General features: G+C 44.0%; 1 protein-coding gene across 1 annotated transcript in view; it reads right to left on the bottom strand.

Annotated features, from left to right (window-relative positions):
- Positions 1–25,492, bottom strand: part of ATXN10 (ataxin 10) — a 184,679-nt gene that overhangs the window by 59,021 nt on the left and 100,166 nt on the right. Inside the window, exon 9 of the mRNA XM_068273079.1 lies at positions 24,703–24,872. Within this exon, the coding sequence (XP_068129180.1) occupies positions 24,703–24,872 (170 nt within the window). The remainder of the gene's footprint in view (positions 1–24,702; positions 24,873–25,492) is intronic.

Here is a 25,492-nt window from a genome sequence, read left to right as displayed (position 1 = left end):
AATTGAAAAAAAATCATGTATTTTTTTTTTTAATTGTCATAGTGTTATTTTTTTTTATATGCAAATGTTTCATTTGGGTAGCTATGGGAGAGTGGGGGGAGGTACGGGGTTAATTTTAACGGTATATGTGTTATTTTCGTTAAATAAAATGTATGTAGGTGTAATTTTACTATTTGTCCACAAGATGTCCTCACACATTTTCTTCCTGCTATATACTATTACTACGCAAATAGAAAGTAATGTGTGGATGTGTTATTTTGGTTGTTACAATGACTGAAGGCATCTCATTGATGCTGAAGATCATTGACATGGACACTTAGATTAGCGTGTTCCCATTCACTGAACTGTGGACTAACAGGTGGCAATGAGAACGTGCACAGGGCCGCGCACAGTAGTGATCGGGAACGCGCACAGCAGCGATCACGGTGATGGCCTTATACCTACGGCCCTTAGCAGGAACTGAAGTCCTCAGGGGCGTAGATATACTGCCGCAGGTGGCAAAAATGGTTAAAACTGCCTGTGAACACTAAAAACAACAGGATAGGTAAGCTAAATAATTTTTTATTGGATGTTTTTGGGATGTATATAGCACTGATGCTATAACAGAGAACATAGTCATATCACTGACTGTCCTTAGAGGAAATCACAATATAATCCCATCCATAGTCTTAATGAACTACCATATTATTATGTATTTATATAGCACTGATATCTTCTGCAGCACTTTACAGAGTACATAGTCATGTCACTGACTGTCCTCAGAGGAGCTCACAATCTAATCCTACCATAAACTTAAAGTCACCACGCACGATACAATAAAATGATTCAATTTTACGGCAATTCAATAAAAAAAGATCAGATTTCACAAAAAATCAAAAGCTTTTTTTCATTTTAGCAAGAAATCCGATCGGATTTCCTGTTTTTATTCAATAAAAGTTGATCAGGAATGGTGGATTTTTCTGATTAATTTTTAAGAAAATTGAATGGTGTGTGGTAGATTGTCAATTTATTAATATATACTGTCAAGCAATTTTCTCAGGGTTTCCAATCATTTTTATCAAAATTGAGGAAAAATTGAACATTTGTGTGGTACATTGGCCAGATTTTTGAAATGGTACAATCAGTCAGAAAAATGTATTGCTATTCTTGAATTAGAAAGATATTTAAAAAATTGTATAGTGTGTGGCCACCTTTATGGTGCCCATACATGGTACAATTTTTTCAATAAGATAATATTGGTTGATTATTCCGTTAGGTCGCATATAGAGATTTTTACAACATGTCCGATCAGATTTTTATTGAAAAAAACGGGATCATCTATTCTTATTTTCTTGATCGAAAAAAAGGATTGTTTTAAACTTTCATTGGATTCGATTGTTTTGGTCTAGATCAAATGTTTTTATTGTACCGTGTATGGGTACCATAAGTCTAATGTCCTACCATATTATTATTATTATGTATTTATATAGCAGTGATATGTTCTGCAGCACTGTACAGAGTACACAGCCATGTCCTCAGAGTAGTTCACAATCTAATCTTATAAAAAATAAAAAAACATTCCCTCATAAATCATCACTCTGCACTCCTTATCATCCCTGTGCAAATGTTATCCTTACTTCAGTAAACATTAACTACAAGTGTATGGGCAAGTAAAAAATTGTGTTTGTAATGCAAACAATAGAAGTGACACGCTTGTATTTTAAAGCAGAGCTTAAAGAGAAACCGTAACCAAGAATTGAACTTCATCCCAATCAGTAGCTAATACCCCCTTTTACATAAGAAATCCTTTCCTTTTCTCAAACGGATCATCAGGGGACTCTGTATGGCTAATATTGTGGTGAAACCCTTCCCACAGGAAACTGAGGACCATGGTCTGTGAATCCCGTTGCATTGTGGGAAATAACAGCTGTTTACAGCTGAGTCCAACTGCCAAAAAAGTAAACAGCATCTCCTTCCAGTGACATCACCTGCCAGCAGTAAAAATGTCACCATGTGATAAATGTCAGAACGTACATCAGGGAGAGGAAAGATTTTACAATGGGCAAACACTGACTAAATCATTTATACATAATTATTGTAAAAATGAAGCACTTTTTTAAATTACATTATTTTCACTGGAGTTCCTCTTTAAAGAGAACCCGAGGTGGGTTTGAAGAATATTATCTGCATACAGAGGCTGGATCTGCCTATACAGCCCAGCCTCTGTTGCTATCCCAAAGCCCCCTAAGGTCCCCCTGCACTCTGCAATCCCTCATAAATCACAGCCACGCTGCTGACAAACAGCTTGTCAGAGCTGGCTATGTTTATCTCTATAGTGTCAGTCTGCTGCTCTCCCCGCCTCCTGCAGAACTCCGGTCCCCGCCTGCATCCCTTCCCTCCGTGCTGATTGGAGGGAAGGGACGGGGGCAGGGACCGGAGCTATGCAGGAGGCGGGGGAACAGCTGAGACTGACACTACAGATGTATACAAAGCCTCACAGCATGGCTGTGATTTATGAGGGATTGCAGAGTGCAGGGGGACCTTAGTGGGGTTTGGGATAGCAACAGAGGCTGGGCTGTATAGGCAGACCCAGCCTCTGTATGCAGAGAACATTCTTTAAACATACCTCGGGTTCTCTTTAAGTCAGCAATACTGCAAAAGCTACAATGAGTGCTATTAATTATCGCAATGTAGGCTGTATGATCCTGGACTCCAGAAAAGTCAGAGATTTCATTTGATAGCTTACCTAAATTATTTTGTAAATTTTTACTTTTTGCAACCTTCCTGAACAATCATCTGTAATGACAAATACCTTATAGGAAACCAGCAGTGAGAGGGATGTGGAGACTGACATTTCCTTTTAAACAATGCAGAGTGCCCGGCTGTCCTGCTGATCCTCTGCCACAAATACTTTTAGCTATTGACCCTGAACAAGCATGCAGATCAGGTGCTGTGACTGAAGTATGACTGGATTAGCTGCATGCTTGTTTCAGGTGTGTGATTCAGACACATCTGCAGCCAAAGAGATCAGCAGGGCTGCCAGGCAACTGGTGTGGTTTAAAGGGACCCTGTGCAGGACACAAAAATGCCATAATAACTTTACCTGGGGCTTCCTCCAGCCCTCCAACCCCTGTAGTCTGTGAGGTCCCTCAGAGTCCTCTGGGTTCCACCCGTTCGCCACGTGACTTTGTGAGGAGTCGTGCGCAGTTGCCCATGCGCCTCGCTCGGTTCATTCTTTCCAATAAGCAGAACACTCCCGGCGATGGACACTCAAGTAAATGGGTGTATGGAGGGGCCACGCATGCGCAGTTGCACACAACTCCTTGCGAAGTCGCCAGTGAAAAAACAGAGGTAGCCCAGAGGACACCGAGGGACCTTATGGAATACAGGGGAGGAAAGCCCGGGTAAGTTCATTATGGCAATTTTGGATCCTGCTCAGGGTGCCTTTAAGGACTTATTCACACTTGGGCAAATAGCGGGCATTTTCCGCTAATCGTCGGCGATCGCTAGCTCTTTTTAAAGCGCTAGTGCATTGTTAAATATATGGCAGTGATCTCACTGCCGCGATCTGTCTGTATCTGTCTGCATGGGGTCTGCCATCTTGTTGGTGATGTCAGTACTGTGCACAGAACAAAAATTTCAAAGCAGTGTTTAGCTAGCTGCGCACAGCTTATTCGGCTGTATATCGATCAGTATTTCACAGCGACTGAATCAGCCAGTGATCTATACACCGTTCAATAAGCTCCTTATCAATCTTGGGTGGTTTACCTATTGAAACGGCTATACTTTTGTACTACAATTGCTGGCTGTACCTACAATTGTCCCATGTATGGCTGGCTGTACCTACACTGTCCCATGTATGGCTAGCTGTACCTACATTGTCCATGTATGGCTAGCTGTTCCTACACTGCCCCATGTATGGCTAGCTGTTCCTACACTGCCCCATGTATGGCTAGCTGTACCTACACTGTCCATGTATGGCTAGCTGTACCTACACTGTCCATGTATGGCTAGCTGTACCTACACTGTCCCATGCATGGCTAGCTGTACCTATACTGTGCCATGTATGGCTAGCTGTTCCTACACTGCCCCATGTATGGCTAGCTGTACCTACATTGTCCCATGTATGGATAGCTGTACCTACATTGTCCCATGTATGGATAGCTGTACCTACATTGTCCCATGTATGGATAGCTGTACCTACATTGTCCCATGTATGGGTAGCTGTACCTACACTGTCCCATGTATGGCTAGCTGTACCTTCACTGTCCCATGTATGGCTAGCTGTACCTTCACTGTCCCACATACGGCTAGCTGTACCTACACTGTCCATGTATGGCTAGCTGTGCCTACACTATCCAATGCATGGCTAGCTGTACCTACACTGTCCCATGTATGGCTAGCTGTACTTACACTGTCCCATGTATGGCTAGCTGTACCTACACTGTCCCATGTATGGCTAGCTGTACCTACACTGCCCCATGTATGGCTACCTGTATCTACACTGCCTCATGTATGGCTAGCTGTACCTACATTGTCCATGTATGGCTAGCTGTACCTACACTGTCCAATGTATGGCTAGCTGTACCTACACTGTCCATGTATGGCTAGCTGTACCTACATTGTCCATGTATGGCTAGCTGTACCTACATTGTCCATGTATGGCTAGCTGTACCTACACTGTCCATGTATGGCTAGCTGTACCTACACTGTCCATGTATGGCTAGCTGTACCTACACAGTCCATGTATGGCTAGCTGTACGTACACTGTCCATGTATGGCTAGCTGTACCTACACAGTCCATGTATGGCTAGCTGTACCTACACAGTCCATGTATGGCTAGCTGTACGTACACTGTCCATGTAGGGCTAGCTGTACCTAGACTGCCCATGTATGGCTAGCTGCACCTACACTGTCACATGTATGGCTAGCTGTACCTACACTGCCCCATGTATGGCTAGCTGTACCTACACTGCCCCATGTATGGCAAGCTGTACCCACACTGTCCCATGCATGGCTAGCTGTACCTACACTGTCCTATGTATGGCTAGCTGTACCTACACTGTCCCATGTATGGCTAGCTGTACCTACACTGCCCCATGTATGGCTAGCTGTACCTACATTGTCCCATGTATGGCTAGCTGTACCTACACTGTCCCATGTATGGCTAGCTGTACCTAGACTGCCCATGTATGGGCTAGCTGTACCTACACTGTCGCATGTATGGCTAGCTGTACCTACACTGCCCCATGTATGGCAAGCTGTACCCACACTGTCCCATGCATGGCTAGCTGTACCTACACTGTCCTATGTATGGCTAGCTGTACCTACACTGTCCCATGTATGGCTAGCTGTACACTTGGTAAGTGAAAAAGTTAATAGCAAACCTGAAACATAATATTATCACTGCTCTGTTTGGAGAAAAAGAACATAAATTTGTAGTGTAAACAGTAAGAGGCTATAAAACCTAATTAGCTAATCACTTCTGCACACAAGCTTGAGCTGACTTGCTAGTTCATTATTGAAACAACTTTCGTGTTCATAAAAAACTCTTCAGCAATACGCTGATTCAGATCATATCCGGTCAACCATAATTGTATTCGTACTCCTGCATCCCCCTCCTTACAGAACAAAAAAACCATGGAAATAACTAGTACAGGGGACGAGAGGCACCCTCTGTGTGTAAATCATAAATTAATAATAAAATAATGATAAAAGAATGAGTTAAAGAGGCAATGAAGCGGAAAAAAAATTATGATATGATTCGTATGTGTAGTACCGCTAAGAAATAAAACATTAGGAGTAGAGACACAAGTTTAATATTGTTTCCAGTACAGGAAGAGTTAAGAAACTCCAGTTATCAATGTAAAAGAGCCATTGAGCTCCACGATTTTCAAAGTCGCAGAGAGCTCTGTCTTCTGAAGCTTATTATCTCAACTGTCAGTCACTATATTTTCTTTTTCTCAGGTCAATAGTTTACTGGCCTGCTCTGTAAAATCATTTAGAATGCTGAGTAGTGTGTAAACTGCAAATATTAGAGAATGATGCAATGTTATAAAAATCACTATATAGCTGAAAATAAAAATATGAGAATATTTTCTTTGCTTATAATGTTCTAGTAATTATCCGTACTACACAACCAATTCTTTATATCATTTTTTTTCTGCTTCAGTGTCTCTTTAAGGTTAGCTTACCCACAAATGAAGGTCTGGGCCTGTATAAACAGGAAAAATGTATTGCACAAAAAGACAACGCGTTTCTTGGGCTACAATCACTTCTTCAGGTCAATAACGTGCCTAAATGCGCTTCTATGGCTCTATGTGGTTTGTGAGTACCTTTCCTTGCTTATCATGTTTCCCATTACCAGACTTACTACACCGTATTTTGCTCCTACTCTTCTCCTTTGATTTTTGTCTTTATCAAGGCTTCTTGATATACAACCCTCCCAATGGAAATAGCCTGACATTTCTGTCCACCATATACCCCTAAGCTGTAACCCAAAACACGCTGTGCCAATCTGCATACAAAATTTACATAGTCCTTCATCAACTTAGACATTATTTTCATCTCGTTGACCATCCCCAGTCGCTAAAAGTTCCAACAACTTGCAGGAAGTCCATTTATTTGTTCCAATTTCTAGCTGCACACAATTTGCACACAATTTATATGCAATTGGAATTATTAGCATCGGACTGATGCTAATTGATCAAGTTGCGCCCTCTAGTGGCTGGAAGATCAGAAGCAGTGTTTAGTCCTGAGGGAGTGGACTGCCTGATGTTGTAGTCACAGAGCTAAGAAGTCTGAAACCCCGCCCACATGGCCTAGGTCACATGTGTCATCAGTAAACAGAGGTACATGACCTTCTCCAATCCGATTTATTCACTTTCATGGAAGGAGGTGCATCGGATGAGTTTTCCGTTTTTCTGGCTATAGAAGTAAAAGGAATAAACTTACCTGTGTGAGTTCACTTAACCTTTAAAATACAGTGGTGTGAAAAACTATTTGCCCCCTTCCTGATTTCTTATTCTTTTGCATGTTTGTCACACTGTTTCTGCACATCAAAAACCATTAACCATTAGTGAAAGATAACATAATTGAACACAAAATGCAGTTTTAAATGATGGTTTTCATTATTTAGTGAGAAAAAAAACTCAAAACCTACATGGAGCTGTGTGAAAAAGAAATTGCCCCCTGAACCTAATAACTGGTTGGGCCACCCTTAGCAGCAATAACTGCAATCAAGCGTTTGCGATAACTTGCAACGAGTCTTTTACAGCGCTCTGGAGGAATTTTGGCCCACTCATCTTTGCAGAATTGTTGTAATTCAGCTTTATTTGAGGGTTTTCTAGCATGAACCGCCTTTTTAAGGTCATGCCACAACATCTCAATAGGATTCAGGTCAGGGCTTTGACTAGGCCACTCCAAAGTCTTCATTTTGTTTTTCTTCAGCCATTCAGAGGTGGATTTGCTGGTGAGTTTTGGGTCATTGTCCTGCTGCAGCACCCAAGATCGCTTCAGCATGAGTTGACGAACAGATGGCCGGACATTCTCCTTCAGGATTTTTTGGTAGACAGTAGAATTCATGGTTCCATCTATCACAGCAAGCCTTCCAGGTCCAGAAGCAGCAAAACAACCCCAGACCATCACACTACCACCACCATATTTTACTGTTGGTATGATGTTCTTTTGCTGAAATGCTGTGTTACTTCTACGACAGATTTAACAGGACACGCACCTTCCAAAAAGTTAAACTTTTGTCTCGGCGGTCCACAAGGTATTTTCCCACAAGTTTTGGCAATCATTGAGATGTTTTTTTAGCAAAATTGAGACGAGCCTTAATGTTCTTTTTGCTTAAAAGTGGTTTGCGCCTTGGATATCTGCCATGCAGGCCGTTTTTGCCCAGTCTTTTTCTTATGGTGGAGTTGTGAACACTGACCTTAATTGAGGCAAGTGAGGCCTACAGTTCTTTAGATGTTGTCCTGGGGTCTTTTGTGGCCTCTCGGATGAGTTTTCTCTGCGCTCTTGGGGTAATTTTGGTCGGCCAGCCACTCCTGGGAAGGTTCATCACTGTTCCATGTTTTTGCCATTTGTGGATAATGGCTCTCACTGTGGTTCGCTGGAGTCCCAAAGCTTTAGAAATGGCTTTCTAACCTTTACCAGACTGATAGATCTCAATTGCAGTACTTTTGTTCTCATTTGTTCCTGAATTTCTTTGGATCTTGGCATGATGTCTAGCTTTTGAGGTGCTTTTGGTCTACTTCTCTGTGTCAGATAGCTCCTATTTAAGTGATTTCTTGATTGAAACAGGTGTGGCAGTAATCAGGCCTGGGGGTGACTACAGAAATTGAACTCAGGTGTGATAAACCACAGTTAAGTTATTTTTTAACAAGGGGGGCAATCACTTTTTCACACAGGGCCATGTAGGTTTTGAGTTTTTTTTCCTCACTAAATAATAAAAACCATCATTTAAAACTGCATTTTGTGTTCAATTATGTTATCTTTGACTAATAGTTAACGTTTTTTGATGAGCAGAAACATTTAAGTGTGACAAACATGCAAAAGAATAAGAAATCAGGAAGGGGGCAAATAGTTTTTCACACCACTGTAGTAGTCAAAGCAGAACCTGTGCGGAGATGAAATGATACTCCGCTTCATATGAATGTACTGCAGGCGCAGTACTATTCTCCGCCAGAGAGAGTGCACTGTGCTTGTGTCAGACTGGCTGCGACTGCCGAAGTTACGGGACCCGGTACCAAAGAGGGAGAAGACTGAGGACGGTGGCGTAGGAGCGATCCGTGCGGATGGGCTGGAGGAAGCCCCCGGTATGTATAAAGCTATTAAATGCTTTCGTCTCTGGTTTCCTTTAATATGAAATGTAGGAAAATGCTTAAATGGCTACTTAGACATTATTTGTACATTGTAATTTTAGAACACTTAGTTTGATAGTGTTCCTTTAAAGAGGAACTTCATCCTAAAAAAACATACTGTCATTAAGTTACATTAGTTATGTTAATTAAAATAGGTAATATAATCTCTTACCCACCCTGTTTTAAAACAACGGGCAAGTGTTTGTGATTTCATGGGGGCAGCCATCTTTTTGGTTCAAAGGAGGTGACAGGGAGCATGAGACACAGTTCCAACTGTCCTGTGTCCTGATCACCCTACCCAGCTGCTAGGCAGCGAGAACAAAAACATTAGAAATCCCATCATGCTTTGCACAGCATCAGGGGAAAAATGCCCAGGCAGATTTCTTTGATGGGACGGAGCTTAGCTTCTGTGCAGCTAAAAATGAGGCTTGGGTAAGAAAAACAAAGTTCTGATGCTGCGAACTGTTAAAGAAACACCAAACCTTTTCAGTGCTGCTGAGTAGATTTTTAGTCTGGAGGTTCACTTTAAAGAGAACCTGTACTGAGTAAAAATATTTAAAATAAACACATGAGGTAACTTCAAATGAAAATTACAGAGTTACCTTGCCATCAGTTCCTCTCAGAAGCTCACCATTTTCTTCTGACAATAATCCCATCCAGTTCTGACAATATTTTGTCAGATCTGAAATATATCAGTTGCTGTCAGTAAAATATCAGTTGCTGTCAGTTATAGCTGAGAGAAAAACGGATGTACCAGGTAATGTCCATGTTTCCCTATGGCTCAAGTGAGCGATGTTACAGTTTAACTGTGTGCTGACCAGAAAGCTGTTACGGGTAATGGCTATTTTCAAAATGGAGGACGGAAAATTCCCTTGATCATAGTGAACAAATAGGACGCAGGACAGGAGAAAGACACTGAGGAGTAGACTACATGGAAGGTAAGTATGACTTGTGTATGCCTATTTTGACTTCTATTTTCAGTACAGGTTTTCTTTAAGTTTCTTTTTCACATATTAAAAAGAACTGGATCAAAACAGTATGGTTCTAATCCAGTTCTGTATAATGCCTGAAGAAGAAACTTGATGTTTAGAAAGCTTGCAATAAACCATATACATAGAGTCATTAAAGGTATTACGCAAATCATCATTTGTTGGTCGAATGTCGGCATCCTCTGCAGTAGGTAATCTTTGATTTACACCTGGAGGAAGGCTTTACCATTAGCAGCTTCAATAGAGTTATCTCATTTGAGATAAGCACACTGCTTTGGACCTCAGTCGGCAGAACTCATTGCGCTGTAAATTCTTGGAATGCTTTGATTTCTCTCTACTGGAGGAAAAAAATAGAAACTGAAAGCAGAAGTCCTCTGTTATTCTCTCACGCTGCCCTCTAGTGACAAGTGGACATTAATATACACTACAGCAGTACTTATTAGAAGCAGGGAAATGTAACAAATCAGAAATAAAAAAAATGTGCTAAAATTAATTGTCCTGAAGCACTTGCAAGTCTCTAAATAAATAAATTGTCTGCTAAAGGGTTAAAGGATTGTCTTGAAGGCCCACTATCGCGAAAAATTTAAAATGTAAAATACATGTAAACACATACAAATAAGAAGTACATTCTTTCCAGAGTAAAATAAGCCATAAATTACTTTTCTCCTATGCTGCTGTCACTTACTGTAGGTAGTAGAAATCTGACAGAAGTGACAGGTTTTGGTCTAGTCCATTTCTTTATGTGGGATTCTCAGCATGGCCTTTATACTTTATAAAGACACTCCCTGAAAAGGATTAGACAAACAGCCTCCCTGCACACTTTTTTTAGCAGTTGGACAGAGCAGCTGCCATTCACTGAGTGCTTTTGAAAATAACAGAAAGCCTGAGAAACCCCCATGAGGAGATGGGCTAGTCCAAAACCTGTCGGTTCTGTCTATTCCTCTATTACCTACTGTAAGTGACACCAGCATAGGAGAACATTAATTTATGGCTCATTTTACTCTGGAAGAAATGTACTTCTTATTTTTATGTATTTACATCGATTTAAAATTTTATGAATACAGTGATAGTGTTCTTTTAAATATTATTCCAAAGTGGAGTACAACAGAACAGATTCTACGTCATGTTGTTTATTTGTGGGAAAATGGTGGAACTTTCCTTCCAGCCCCATCAGTCTAATGATGAGAACACATCTCCGTTTAGAGGAATACCTGAATACCAGGTAAGCCGGGGATTACGCTCTGCTGTTTGATGTACAGGAGCTCCTGAGTCCAATTAGCCCTGCTCCAACCATCTTCTCTAATGAGAGGTCTCTTTATCCCTCGGAGGTCCTGATGACTGCGCTGTTATCGCCCCCTAGTGAGATATTCGGGTGCCACAAGCGTCCGCAGGGTTAACAAACACAGAAGCATAATGTTGCAGAACAAACTGGTGGCACCAGATTGAATTAAGACGCTTTAATACAAGGTAAGCCCCTTAAAAGGCACCGCTAAGTACAGCTATTCCGCAGGTACTTGGCTAATTCTGAAGTACTGAGCTTATTTTTGGCAACAAGAATGAATACAAAAAATAGACAACAGAGAGGGAAATCCTTCAGGATCCGGCATTGAAGACATCCTTTTGGGATTTTGAAGAAATAGATGCGTTGCCTGAGCGGAGATTTATCAAAACAGAAACAAGGTAACTTCAAGCGGACCTGAACTCAGAATTTCCTCACTGCTCTAAAGGATAAGCAACAGCATAATAACATTTATAGAAAAACATTTCTTTGTTATAGCTGGCACAAATCCTGCAATAAATCTGCAGTGTTTACTTCCTGTTTTCATGGAAGCAGACATAGGGTTAACATCCTGCGTTTACAAATTAGCTGCTCTGCCGAGGCAGCCAGCTGACACAGCTCAGAGATCAAATTAAAGTTGTGATTAGTCACAGATGAGGGAGAATTAGGCAGGCTTATTTCTCTAGGTTTTCCTTCTGTCATGTGCAAGAGTTCAGGTCCACTTTAACTAGACGCTTATTTGTTCCAGAACATGTTTCAGCCCTTCATCTGAAATCAGAAGGGGAGGTTTTTCTCACCGCTATGTATACAGGGAGCACAGAAACGCCCCTCTTCTAGAGCTGGACTACCTAGATGCTGCTATCCCTACCAGGGCCGATGTAATCTCTGATTGCGCTGCCCGGAAGCTCCCTTCCACACTGAGTAGCACACATGCGCAGTGTGAAGTTAATTATGCTGCTGATGGTAAAATAATAAATATCTCCGCTTCCTTACATCCTACACTCCTCAAATTTTCAGGGTAGGGAGAGGATCCCCTGAACGACCTCTATGCCAAATTGCAGCCCCCGAGCCTCGCTGGTTCAGGAGATAGATTAGAGAAGCCTATCTCGGGAACCAGCGGGTCTCGGGGTCTGCAATTTGGCATAGGAGTGTAAGAGGTGTGGGAGCGGAGATATTTAGTATTTTACCACCAGCAGCATCATTTAATAGGAAATGTGGCCGCACAGTCTCCTACTGCGCATGCGGGGCAGCGCAAATCAACAGGCAGCGTAATCAGACAAAACACTGGATTTGTACTCTTTACAAGGGGGCCAACGTCAACAGCTGTCTCCCTTCAGTATAGACAGCCAAATAACCCTTCCCCCCAGTATAGGTAGCCTAATAACCCTCCTTCCCTCCAGTATAGGTAGCCAGATGACCCCTCCCCTCCCTCCAGTATAGTCAGCCAGATAACCCCCCCTCCTCCAGTTTAGATAGCCTGATGACCTCCCCTTCCCTCCAGTATAGGTAGCCAGATATTTTTCCAATAAAGTATTTTTATTCTGTTCTTTCGTGTCACTAGTGAGTTAGGTGCTTTTTCACTTTTTAAATTTTTCTCAGCATTTTTTTATTTTATTTTTGGGGTGCCTTATCCCCGCCCTAGTAAGAAAAGTACATGGAAACAGTTTTCACGTTTGTATCTTTAGCTGCACAGTCCCCCTCCCACTTCAGCTCAGCCTGCTGTTAAAAAAAAAATGTACCTATGGACCGGGAAGCCTCTGGATCCTATAGAGCCTTCCCCGTCTTCTCTTGTACCCCTCGTTCCAGCACAGTCACCCCCATTGTGTGTACTCGAACCAATTGGTCAAATACATGTCTATGAGCCCTCTGGAGGCTTTGAAAGCACTCGTGTCCCCGATTGCGCACTCGTGCTTGCGCAGTACAGAGCCGCCCATCTCGTGTACCCCAGTAAGCCTGCCAAGGTGGCAAATTAACAGGGGGGATAGCACTGGAAGGAGGGGTACAAGAGACAAGAGGGATGGCTCTATAGCAGGGGTCTCAAACTCGCGGCCCGCGGTCCATTTGCGGCCCTCGATACAATATTTTGTGGCCCCCGCCGGCAAAAGCAAAAGAGACACGGAAGCTAACTATTTTTGCCTATTTTACCTTATAGTTTGCTTCAGTGCTCCCAAGTAATCCGTCGCATCCCCGCCGCTAAACGATGTCAGGAGGGGCAGTGCTGAAGCTGAAAGCTCTGCCCCTTCCAGGAAATGCCGGCGGATTGCCCCCCGGGCGATTTGGGGGCTCTGCAGCCCTCGTTTTGCGGCGGAGACACGTGAAATCCCATATGCGGCCCAGCCTCATCCTGACTTTGCCTCCTGCGGCCCCCAGGTAAATTGAGTTTGAGACCCCTGCTCTATAGCATCTAGCCTTCCCTGTCCATAGGTAAGTATCTAATTTTTTTTTTTTTGGCCTTTACATTTACTTTAACAAGAAGTGAGGTTTCAAGATCTGACTTTCTGAACAGGAAGCTGGCAAACAGGAAGCCGGGTGTCTCACATCTGTAGGACAAGCTTTGCAGCTCCAAGAAAGCCCAGCTAAAAAAATGATTTTTGTGCTTTTGTGCTTTGCATAATAACATAACTTCAGTTTCTGTAGTTAAAGAGAAACCGTGACCAAGAATTGAACTTCATCCCAATCAGTAGCCGATACCCCCTTTCCAATGAGAAATCTTTTCCTTTTCTCAAATCGGATCATCAGGGGGATCTGTATGGCTGATATTGTGGTGAAACCCCTCCCACAGTGTGATGTCAGGACCATGGTTCTGACATCACACTGTATGGAGCCTTGTTGCATTGTGGGAAATAACAGTTGTTTCCAAGTGCCAAAAAAAAGTAAGCAGCAGCTACTTCCACTGACATCACCTGTCAGCGGTAAAAATGTCACCATGTGATAAATGTCAGAATGTAAATCAGGGAGAGGAAAGATTTTACAACAGGCAAACACTGACTAAATAATTTATATATAATTATTGTAAAAATTAAGCACTTGTTACGTTATTTTCACTGGAGTTCCTCTTTAAATGAGCTCTGAGCCTCGTTCAGATGCAGTTTAGCGGCACATAACGATCACTCGCTCCCCCAAGTGAAAGCAGCAAGCCTCAAACCATGCCAGGCCTGTAAACTAATGAGTATTACTCAGAGGAGTTTCACTTAATTACATGCTTTCCAAGAGAATATCATTCCTCATGATCCGATAGCGATAACCAATGAAAGTCTCAGAGGCTGAATTATAAATCACAATGTGTAATTAAGTCCCAGGAATAAAAAAAAAAAAGAGAGAGAGAGAGAGAGAGATGAACGTGCCGAATCTTGCCTGCCTCGTCCTTCCAACTGGCAGCAGCCACATTTATGTAACACGCTGTGTGCGAAGTTTGTGCAGGAAGCGAGGGGAAACGTGGTGGAGACGACAGGCGTGACTCACGGTCGGACGCAGCGCACACAGCTCCAGGGTAGGAATGTTTCCGGGCTTCTGTCCCGCAATCATTAATCTGTTGGTCCCCTGAAGCGATCATTCCCTGACCTGGCCACCATCTATCGTCAGCAGATGAGGACATGAAGGTGAGGGATGAACAGTAAGAGTGTTCTCCCTAGAAATTTTTTCCAGCCTGGTGGCATGAAAAATTAGCCGGGTGGTGTGGGACAGGCACATGCAGGGCCAGCGCTTCCACGTGGGCAAACTGGAGCAATCCTCCAGGGCCCCAGAGCCAAGTCTCCCTCCAAATGATAGTGCAGAACACTCCCATTCGCAGGAGCGTGCGTGGCTGGGCAACGCATGTGCAATAAAGCGAGACTTGGCAAGAATACCGGGCTGTCCAGCGGGGGACAGGACCGTTCCAGGGAGACGGCAAGGGAACGAGCGGCCTCAAGGTGCTGAAGGAAGCCCCAGATGAGTATAAAACTTTTGTCTCAGATTTCCTTTAAATTTAGAGCTTATATACTCCCAGCCCCACCACTGGAGACACACTGCAGAGCAATTTTCGGATCTTTTTCGTTTTTAAACACTTAAGCCCTAGGTCGTTTTCACTTTATGCATCCGAGCAATGTTCACCTCCCATTCATTAGCCTATAACTTTATCACTACTTATCACAATGAACTGATCTATATCTTGTTTTTTCCGCCACCAATTTGGCTTTCTTTGGGTGGTACATTCTGCTAAGAGCTACCTTACTGTAAATGCATTTTAATAGGAAGAATAAGAAAAAAACTGAAAAAATTCATTATTTCTCAGTTTTTGGCCAGTATAGTTTTAAAATAATACATGCCTCCATAATTAAAACCCACGTATTGTATTTGCCCATTTGACCCGGTTATTTCACCGTTTAAATTATGTCCCTATCACAATGTATGGCGACAATATTTTATTTGGAAATAAAAGAGCTTTTTTTCCGTTTTGCATCCATCACTATTTACAAGCTTATAAAAAAAAAAAAAATAGAAATATTTCATCTTTACATATATATTTAAAAAGTTTAGACCCTTCGGTAAATATTTGTGTTTTTTTTATTTTTATTATCAAACATTTTATGTGGGTATTTTTGGGAGGGTGGGATGTAAATAGTATTCGATTTGGGTAAATATATGTGTATTTTAATTTTGGTTTACATTTAGATGTAGTTTTACTTTATGGCCACAAGATGGTAACCTTGAGTTTGTTTACATGACGTCACTCTAAGCGTAACATGTACGCTTAGAGGGTCATAGGAGGCAGAAAAAGCGAAGCTCCCGAGAGAAGCTGTCATTTTTTCTGCGGGAGAGAGGAATCAGTGATCGGGCACCATGGCCCGATTCATTGATTCCTGGGCTAACGATCCGCAGCCGGGAGCGTGCGTGCACATGCACGATCGGCTGCGGGAGCGCACATGTCCTTCTTGACGTAGAACTACGTCAAGGAGGACAAAGTGGTTAAACAACCGCTCCCATTGACTCCCATTAAAATCGCTGTAAAATCACGGCAACGTTGCTGCGACTGCAATTTTTCGAAAATGTATTTTAATGCAAGTCAATGGGATTTTAAAAAAAACAAACAAACAAAAAAAAAAAAACATCCCAAAAGCCCTCTGTGGCGTGTCTCCAGCCTACAGCAGCTTGCCTCCGGAACGGCAGCAGCATGCAGAGAGGAGGCGGAGTCAGCCAGGCTAACAGTGAATACTGAGTATGCAGAGACTCGCAGCTCTCCTGTCCCCACACCGGCAAAGTGTCACGTTTTCGCTGTGGCACTAAGGATTTGCAGCCTCTATCACGGTATCACAGGGCACTAGTCAAATGTCCCGGCCTCTTCACAGAGCAGGAGAGTATGCAGTTTACTGTTTCACTGCCCAGAGTCTTTGCAGAGAACACTAAAATACATGCATTACATCACACTCTGCAGCTTTGCCTCACACTGAACTTCATCTGCAGCACAATAACATAAAACTCCAGGCTCAGCAAGGAATGTCTCTGAAGTTGATAGAGAGTGAGACAGGGATCTCTACCCTGGCTATCTGGTTACAGAGCATCTGAATAGTGAGGGGGATCTCTGCCCTGGCTATCTGGTTACAGAGCATCTGAATAGTGAGGGGGATCTCTGCCCTGGCTATCTGGTTACAGAGCATCTGACTAGTGAGGTGGATCTCTACCCTGGCTATCTGGTTACAGAGCATCTGAATAGTGAGGGGGATCTCTGCCCTGGCTATCTGGTTGCAGAGCATCTGAATAGTGAGGTGGATCTCTACCCTGGCTATCTGGTTACAGAGTATCTGAATAGTGAGGGGGATCTCTGCCCTGGCTATCTGGTTACAGAGCATCTGAATAGTGAGGGGGGTCTCTACCCTGGCTATCTGGTTACAGAGCATCTGAATAGTGAGGGGGATCTCTACCCTGGCTATCTGGTTACAGAGCATCTGAATAGTGAGGGGGATCTCTGCCCTGGCTATCTGGTTACAGAGCATCTGAATAGTGAGGGGGATCTCTGCCCTGGCTATCTGGTTACAGAGCATCTGAATAGTGAGGGGGATCTCTACCCTGGCTATCTGGTTACAGAGCATCTGAATAGTGAGGGGGATCTCTGCCCTGGCTATCTGGTGACAGAGCATCTGAATAGTGAGGGGGATCTCTGCCCTGGCTATCTGGTTACAGAGCATCTGAATAGTGAGGGGGATCTCTGCCCTGGCTATCTGGTTACATCTGAATAGTGAGGGGGATCTCTGCCCTGGCTATCTGGTTACAGAGCATCTGAATAGTGAGGGGGATCTCTACCCTAGCTATCTGTTTACAGAGCATCTGAATAGTGAGGGGGATCTCTGCCCTGGCTATCTGGTTACAGAGCATTTGAATAGTGAGGGGGATCTCTGCCCTGGCTATCTGGTTACATCTGAATAGTGAGGGGGATCTCTGCCCTGGCTATCTGGTTACAGAGCATCTGAATAGTGAGGGGGATCTCTGCCCTGGCTATCTGGTTACAGAACATCTGAATAGTGAGGGGGATCTCTGCCCTGGCTATCTGGTTACAGAGCATCGGAATAGTGAGGGGGATCTCTGCCCTGGCTATCTGGTTACAGAGCATCTGAATAGTGAGGTGAATATCGTATCTTTCAATATGCTTGTGAAGTGCTAGAAATCCTGTAGGGTATGAGTCATATTGGTTGCATTCCTCTGTGCTATTGCTTTTATTAATAACCCATATTGTGATACAAGATCCTTATTGTGATACAAGATCCTTAACCTCCTTAGCGGGAACCCGGTGCTGGACACGGGGTAAGCCGCCGCGGAGGATTCCTCAGGCCCTGCTGGGCTGATTTGCATAATTTTATTTTTTCAAACACGCAGCTAGCACTACCCGCCCCCCCCCCCCCCCCCCCGCATACCCCTTGCGCAGCCTGGCCAATCGCCGCCAGGCTGCGCTATGGGGTGGATTGGGACTCCGTTTATCGCCATGGCGACGGGGGAAGCCCTCAAGGAAATCCCATTCAGAACAGGATTTCCCTATGGGCAAGCGCGCCGGCGGCGATCAGACGGTACGGAGGGACGCCGCAGGGAGGGGGGGGAAGCATGTAGCTAGCGCTAGGCTAGCTACATGCTAAAAAAGAAAAAAAGGTTAAAAAAACCATACCGCCAGGAAGGTTAATTAGGGATAGTTGTGTGATTTTATGCATTTACAGTCCTGGGACTATAGTTATACTCTTGTATAGGGGATAGCACTGTGTTAGCATTTCTGACATGTGAAGTTTTTTGCCAGAAATAAAGAATAGAATATTTTGCACATTTCAGTCTTTATTTTCTTATTTAATATATTCATAACTCTTCATGTAGAGCGGTTTACTCTAAATCAGGGGTGCCCATTAGGTAGATCGCGAAGGACTTCATGGTAGATCTCGACCTCACCACAGTTTACATTCTGTATATACAAATGTGTTCCTAAAATTGTACATAGGGTAGATCATTTTGACTTGATAATTGTTTTAAAGGAGAACGGAAGTAAGAGGTATACGGAGGCTGCCATATTTATTTCCTTTTAATCAATACTAGTTGCCTGGCAGCCCTGCTGGTCTATTTCTCTGCAGTAGTATCTGAATAACACCAGAAACAAGCAAGCAGCTAGTCTTGTCAGATCTGACTTTAAAGTCTGAAACACCTGATCTGCTGCATGCTTGTTCAGGGGCTATGGCTAATAGTATTAGAGGCAGAGGATCAGCAGGGCTGCCAGGCAACTGGTATTGCTTAAGAGGAAATAAACATGGCAGCCTCCGTTTACCTCTCACTACAGTTCTCCTTTAAGCAGCTCACAAGCCGAAAAAGTGTGGGCAGCTCTGCTCTAATTTCTATCCTTTATCACATACGTGGGCTGTGATTATTCTTTAAATAGCTTGCCTACTATCGCTCCATGCGCCAATCTCTGCGTAGGATGGAGGGGAAACTGTATAAGGTAGGGGTGTGGTTTTGAAAAATTGGGGCGTGGTTAAAGGTGTGGCAGGGGCATGTCTTAGTGTCCCTTTTTCCCGTCTTCAAAAGTTGGGAGGTATGCCCGTCCCATGTATCAGCAGCAGAAGATCAGGAGAAAGTTTGAGAACAATCATCTGCGTAAACAGTGCTACTGCCCCCTAGCTGCGAGTCTGTGCATCACACTCCCCCTTAATTAGTATACACTGCACTCCTGCAGTGTATAGGTCCCCCCTCCATAAGCTGCTGTGATAGGAGGGGAGTGAGGAGGAAAGTCAATAGCTGGGCGCACACCAGAATTAGCCGGGAGGAGCGCCCACCTGATAGGGCTTTGGGAGGACCCTGCTTATGGGGGAGCAAAGGGCCTCGGGCTTCATCTGTGCAGCCATACTGTACTCAAATTACTGCTACCCACCCCCTCCTACACATGGGCCAGCTCCATGGCCCTCTGTTCCAGGTCCACATATGCCCTGCCCTCAGTAGTGTGGTGGGAGGAGACTGGCCAGATGCATGTGACATGGAAAGATGGACAAGACAATATCGACTGCCCTCACGGTCAATACCCGTTTGCGGGCCAAATTGTTAATCAAGGTTTAACATTCATTGAACAGTCTCAAACTAAGTGCTGTAACTATAGCAGAGTAGTGCAGTGGAGCAGTTTATTATTAACCTGCTCCAGTGCTGCTTCAAGTCTCCTCCGATCTACCCAACAGCCATGCGCTCTATGCTGCATACCTCTGGTATTCTGGTTCTTCAGGCATGTCACGTGATCTGGAGAAGGAGGACTGCCAAGAAGAACAGAAGAGATATGATGCATCGCTGGAGCAGGTAAGTCTCCTCCAATCTCCCCAATAGTGATTTAACTGCAGACTGTCAGATTTAATTTGAGGGTATTTACATCCAAATCAGGTGAACGGTGTAGGAATTACAACAATTGACAAATGTGCCTCCCACTTGTTATGGGAGCAAAAGTAATGGGACAGAATAATAATCATAAATCAAACTTTCACTTTTTAATACTTGGTTTGTAAATCCTTTGCAGTTAATTACAGTCTGAAGTCTGGAGCGCACAGATATCACCAGATGCTGGGCTTCATCCCTGGTGATGCTCTGCCAGGCCTCTACTGCAACTGTCTTCAGTTCCTGCTTGTTCTTGGAGCATTTCCCTTCAGTTTTGTCTTCAGCAAGTGAAATGCATGCTCAATCGGATTCAGGTCAGGTGACTGACTTGGCCATTGCATAACATTCCACTTCTTTCCCTTAAAAAATCCTTTGGTTGCATTTGCAGGAGCTTTGTGTCATTGTCCATCTGCACTGTGAAAAACTTGAGTTCTGAAGCATTTGGCTGAACATGAGCAGATAACATTGCCCAAAACACTTCGGAATTCATCTTGCTGCTTTTGTCAGCAGTCACATCATCAATAAATACAAAAGAAACCAGTTCCACTGCCAGTCATATATGCCCACGCCATGACACTACCACCATCATGCTTCACTGATGAGGTGGTATGCTTAGGATCATGAGCAGTTCCTTTCCTTCTCCATACTCGTCTCTTCCCGTCACTCCAGTACAAGTTGATCTTGGGCTCATGTCCATAGGATGTTGTTCCAGAACTGTGAAGGCTTTTTTAGGTGTTGACTTTGACACACATACACCTACCTCCTGCAGACTGTTCTTGGTCTGGCCAACTGTTGTGCAGGATGTTTTCTTCACCAGGGAAAGAATTCTTCGATCATCCACCACAGTTGTTTTCCGTGGTCTTCCAGGTCTTTTGGTGTTGCTAACCTGAGGTGATGGCTATGTGTTCCAGACTTCAGGCTATAATTGACTGCGAAGGATTTGCAACCAGATATTAAAAAGTGAAAGTTTAACCCCCTCCCGACCGCCTAACGCCGATCGGCGTCAGGAGGGTGGCAGTCCCTGGACAGCATAACGCCAATTGGCGTCAAGTTGCCAAGCTCCTGCAAATATACAGAACAGGAAAGCAGAGCCAGGAGGGGGCAGGCTTGGCTTGAAAAGACATCAGAGAAGACAGACTCAGCTAAAATAATTCTTGAGCAAAGCCAGACTGAATGCTCAGTCGGGGATTTTATCAGGGCTGGTAACAAGCAGGCTGAGCAGTGAAGGATGAAGCAGAGAGCAGGGTAGGTGTTTTCTCTAATGTTCCCACTGATATATATGGTGAAATACATGAGGGTGCTTAGTCTCTGGTTCACTTTAAAAAAAATGTGTTTTAATCGATCGTAATCCTTTAACCAGTTCACCCCCAAGGGTTTTTATCCTAACGGACCAGAGCAATTTTCAGTTGTCAGCGCTCCTCCCTTTTATTCCCTAATAACTTTATTACTACTTATCACAAGAAAATGATCTATACCTCGTTTTTTTCGCCACCAATTAGGCTTTCTGTGGATAGTACATTTTGCTAAGAATTTTTTTATTCTAAATGCATTTTAATGAGAAAAACAGAAAAAAAAAGAAAAAAAATCATTATTTCTCAGTGTTCAGCCTTTATAGTTTTAAAATTAAACATTCTCCTGTGGATAAAACAAACACGTTTTATTTGCCCAGTGGTCCCGATAATTAAACCGTTTAGATTATGTCCCTACCACAATGTATGGCGACAGTATATTATTTTGAAATATAAGTGGTTATTTTTCTGTTTGTTCTGGCCATAATTACAAGCCCCTATGTAATAAATTAAAATTAATTTTCCCCCATAAAATATAGAATAAAAAAAGCTGAGTCCCTAAGGTAACTATTTATTTATTTTTTTTAAGCTGATTTTTTTTTTTACAAGTGTTTTTTTTGGGGGGGAGGGTTGGAAGTGTAATTTTATTAATGATGTGTATATACTTGAAAATGTATGTATTTTGTAAGTGTAATATACTTTTTGGCCACAAGATGGCGCTGGTGAACACTCATAGGACGTGTTCACTTTTTTTTTTTTTTTTTTTACACACTTTATTAAACTGTTACATTTCCTGTTTATGTGAATGGACGTAGCCGCTGTTCGCGGTCACGTCCATTCACTCCAGGCACTGCGATTGGGTAGAGGACTGTTCAGTCCTCTTCCCCAATCGCCCAGCACGGGATCCCGACGGTAATGGCGGCGGTAGCGGCGGACACACGGCGGTAGCAGCGGCGGGAATGCGCGACGTATTAAAACGTCATGTTGCTGTTAATAGCGGTAAGCATGACGTTTTAATACGTTAGGATGGCGGTAAATGGTTAATGTGATCTATCATGGGCCAGTGAGTTTTGCTCATTAGCTGCGGAAGATGGCGCTATATACTGGTAAAAAAACAAATAATAATTTGTGTTTTTTCATGCATTTGTGATGCTGTTCTGTAGGGAAATATTTCAGCACAGAGTTTGCCTTTAACAGCCCCATCTTTAGCCCCCTTAGGGAGCGTCGATACAAAATGCTCATCCTTCCTGAATAAGTATGATGTCAGCATCCAGATCAGGATATGCAAAATCATCGCGGAACAGCATAAAACAACAAAGCTTACAATTCCTTTGCCACGGGCAGAAAAACACCTAGCAGGAAGTTTATCTAGCTGGAGAGGAGAGAGGGGGGAAGACGCGATTGTACAAATATTCCCTCTCGTTGCTGCACTGTAAATTATTTGATTAATTGGGCTAGGCTTCTCCTCCGGGGTCTGTGAAGGTCTCGGCGGAGATCAATGGATGAGAGCACTCAGTCTATTGACTTATTCCTTCCTGCCCCTGGAGCGGCGTGCGGCAGCGACTCAGGAACCTCCCGCAGGTGAGGGCAGCGAAGGAATGACTCAGGATGTGATAAAGTGATAAATCTCCGGCAAACAGTCAGGAAATAATTCTCAACAAATGGGGAGATTAGTAGGGTGAATCAGTGTTTGCCTTCCGCAAGGAATTAAGCTTTCAGGTCAGTGTGTGACCCCCTCGGAGAGGCTAGCATGGATCCTAACATCACAGACCCAGCCACCTGCGCAGGTTCCTCTCGCCGTACGCAGGTGTCACCCACAAGCAGGCCCAGAGCACTGAACCACTCATCTGTGGGGCAACATCCGCCGGGCAGGCAGGGAGGCAAGAGATCGCTCTCCCACAGGGGGCAAATTCTCTCTCTGGATAGATGCCAGCTAGCCCGAGATCCTGGGCCTTACCACATTCTTCACTCATCAATGAGAGTGGAAGGATTATTATCTTATTAGTCACACACAGAAAATGTAGTGTGAAAAGAAGGTTTAGAAAACTAGGACAACACATAAAATACACCAAATCTCAGCTGGGACAGGTATACCAGAATATTGCTAACAAAGTCCTTCCATATTATTATTATGTATATACTTAGCATGGACATCTTCTGCAGCACTTTACAGAGTACATAGTCATGTCACTGACTGTCCTCAGATGAGCTCACAATCTAATCTCTACCATAGACATAGTCTAATGTCCTACCATATTATTATTATGTATTTATATAGCACTGACATCTTATGCAGCACATTACAGAGTACATAGTCATGTCACTGACTGTCCTCAGAGGAGCTCACAATCTAATCCTACCACAGTCATAGTCTAATATCCTACCATATTATTATTATGCCCCTGGCAGGTCAGTACAGGAGGGTGCCCCTGGCAGGTCAGTACAGGAGGGTGTCCCTGGCAGGTCAGTACAGTAGGGTGTCCCTGGCAGGTCAGTACAGGAGGGTGTCCCTGGCAGGTCAGTACAGGAGGGTGTCCCTGGCAGGTCAGTACAGGAGGGTGTCCCTGGCAGGTCAGTACAGGAGGGTGTCCCTGGCAGGTCAGTACAGGAGGGTGTCCCTGGCAGGTCAGTACAGGAGGGTGTCCCTGGCAGGTCAGTGCAGGAGGGTGTCCCTGGTAGGCCAGTGCAGTAGGGTGTCCCTGGCAGGTCAGTACAGTAGGGTGTCCCTGGCAGGTCAGTACAGGAGGGTGTCCCTGGCAGGTCAGTACAGGAGGGTGTCCCTGGCAGGTCAGTACAGGAGGGTGTCCCTGGCAGGTCAGTACAGGAGGGTGTCCCTGGCAGGTCAGTACAGGAGGGTGTCCCTGGCAGGTCAGTACAGGAGGGTGTCCCTGGCAGGTCAGTACAGGAGGGTGTCCCTGGCAGGTCAGTACAGGAGGGTGTCCCTGGCAGGTCAGTACAGGAGGGTGTCCCTGGCAGGTCAGTACAGGAGGGTGTCCCTGGCAGGTCAGTACAGGAGGGTGTCCCTGGCAGGTCAGTACAGGAGGGTGTCCCTGGCAGGTCAGTACAGGAGGGTGTCCCTGGCAGGTCAGTACAGGAGGGTGTCCCTGGCAGGTCAGTACAGGAGGGTGTCCCTGGCAGGTCAGTACAGAAGGGTGTCCCTGGCAGGTCAGTACAGGAGGGTGTCCCTGGCAGGTCAGTACAGTAGGGTGTCCCTGGCAGGTCAGTACAGGAGGGTGTCCCTGGCAGGTCAGTACAGGAGGGTGTCCCTGGCAGGTCAGTACAGGAGGGTGTCCCTGGCAGGTCAGTACAGTCGGGTGTCAGCCTGCATATTTGTGAGGAGATAAATAGATAACACCTCAAAGCCAAAGCCTTTCTTTGCTTTCTACAACAGAATGGTTCCCTGGCGTAGAGTGATGCAGACAGACATTGGGAAGGATCCCTACCCTGTCCTGGTTGTCTCGGTTTCTGTAGCACAGATTGGCGATCAGGCGTATCAGATGGGCCTTGAAGCCGACAGCGGCGTGCGTGAGATCCTGGCCCAGGCTGGCGCTGTGAGTGGAGGTGAAAATGTTCCGGCTTTGTTTTCCCGCTAGATGCGTTAGCCGTAAAGTCTCTGCAGGAAGTAAGAGGAAAAATCACGATTAACCAGAAAAAAAATGATACTAATAAAACCTCAAGAGACACAAAAACTGGTGTAAGTATACAAGCTGGGCACACACTGGGCAATTTGTGGCTGATCAAGTGAATATTCAGAATGTTCCTCATCTCAGTCATATACCCGGCCTGCCACCTTTCACCACTGCAAAGGTGACCATACAATCAAATTCATCTATTTTCCATTTGTTTCACTAATAACAATCAATTATAAGATATCAAAAAATAAACTTTTTTTTTCGATCAAGAAAAAAAAACAATTTTTCCTATATCTGATCAGATGTGTTGGAAAAATAAGATATAAAAAGAGAACAGAAAGTTTTACTCGGTAGTTCATTTGATATTTTCAGGAAAAGTGTGTGCGATTTTGTTTTAATTTTTTAAACTATTTGATCAAGGGGAAAAAAATTGATCCAATTTCTCTGGTCGAAAAAAAAAAAACTACAAAAAACAATTGTACAGTGTATGGGCACCTTAAAAGGTGACCAAAATCAGCCAAAAGATCAATTGTTTCTGCGGTAAAATGGCTCGGAAACAAGTGGTCGTGCCTGCTAACAGCTGAAAATCCGCTAACCCAAT

Source organism: Hyperolius riggenbachi, chromosome 3 (genome assembly GCF_040937935.1).
Source record: "Hyperolius riggenbachi isolate aHypRig1 chromosome 3, aHypRig1.pri, whole genome shotgun sequence".
In the NCBI taxonomy this organism is placed as follows: Eukaryota; Metazoa; Chordata; class Amphibia; order Anura; family Hyperoliidae; genus Hyperolius; species Hyperolius riggenbachi.
The sequence above is the reverse complement of the archived record's forward strand: the minus strand, read 5'-3'. Positions and strand labels throughout refer to the sequence as shown.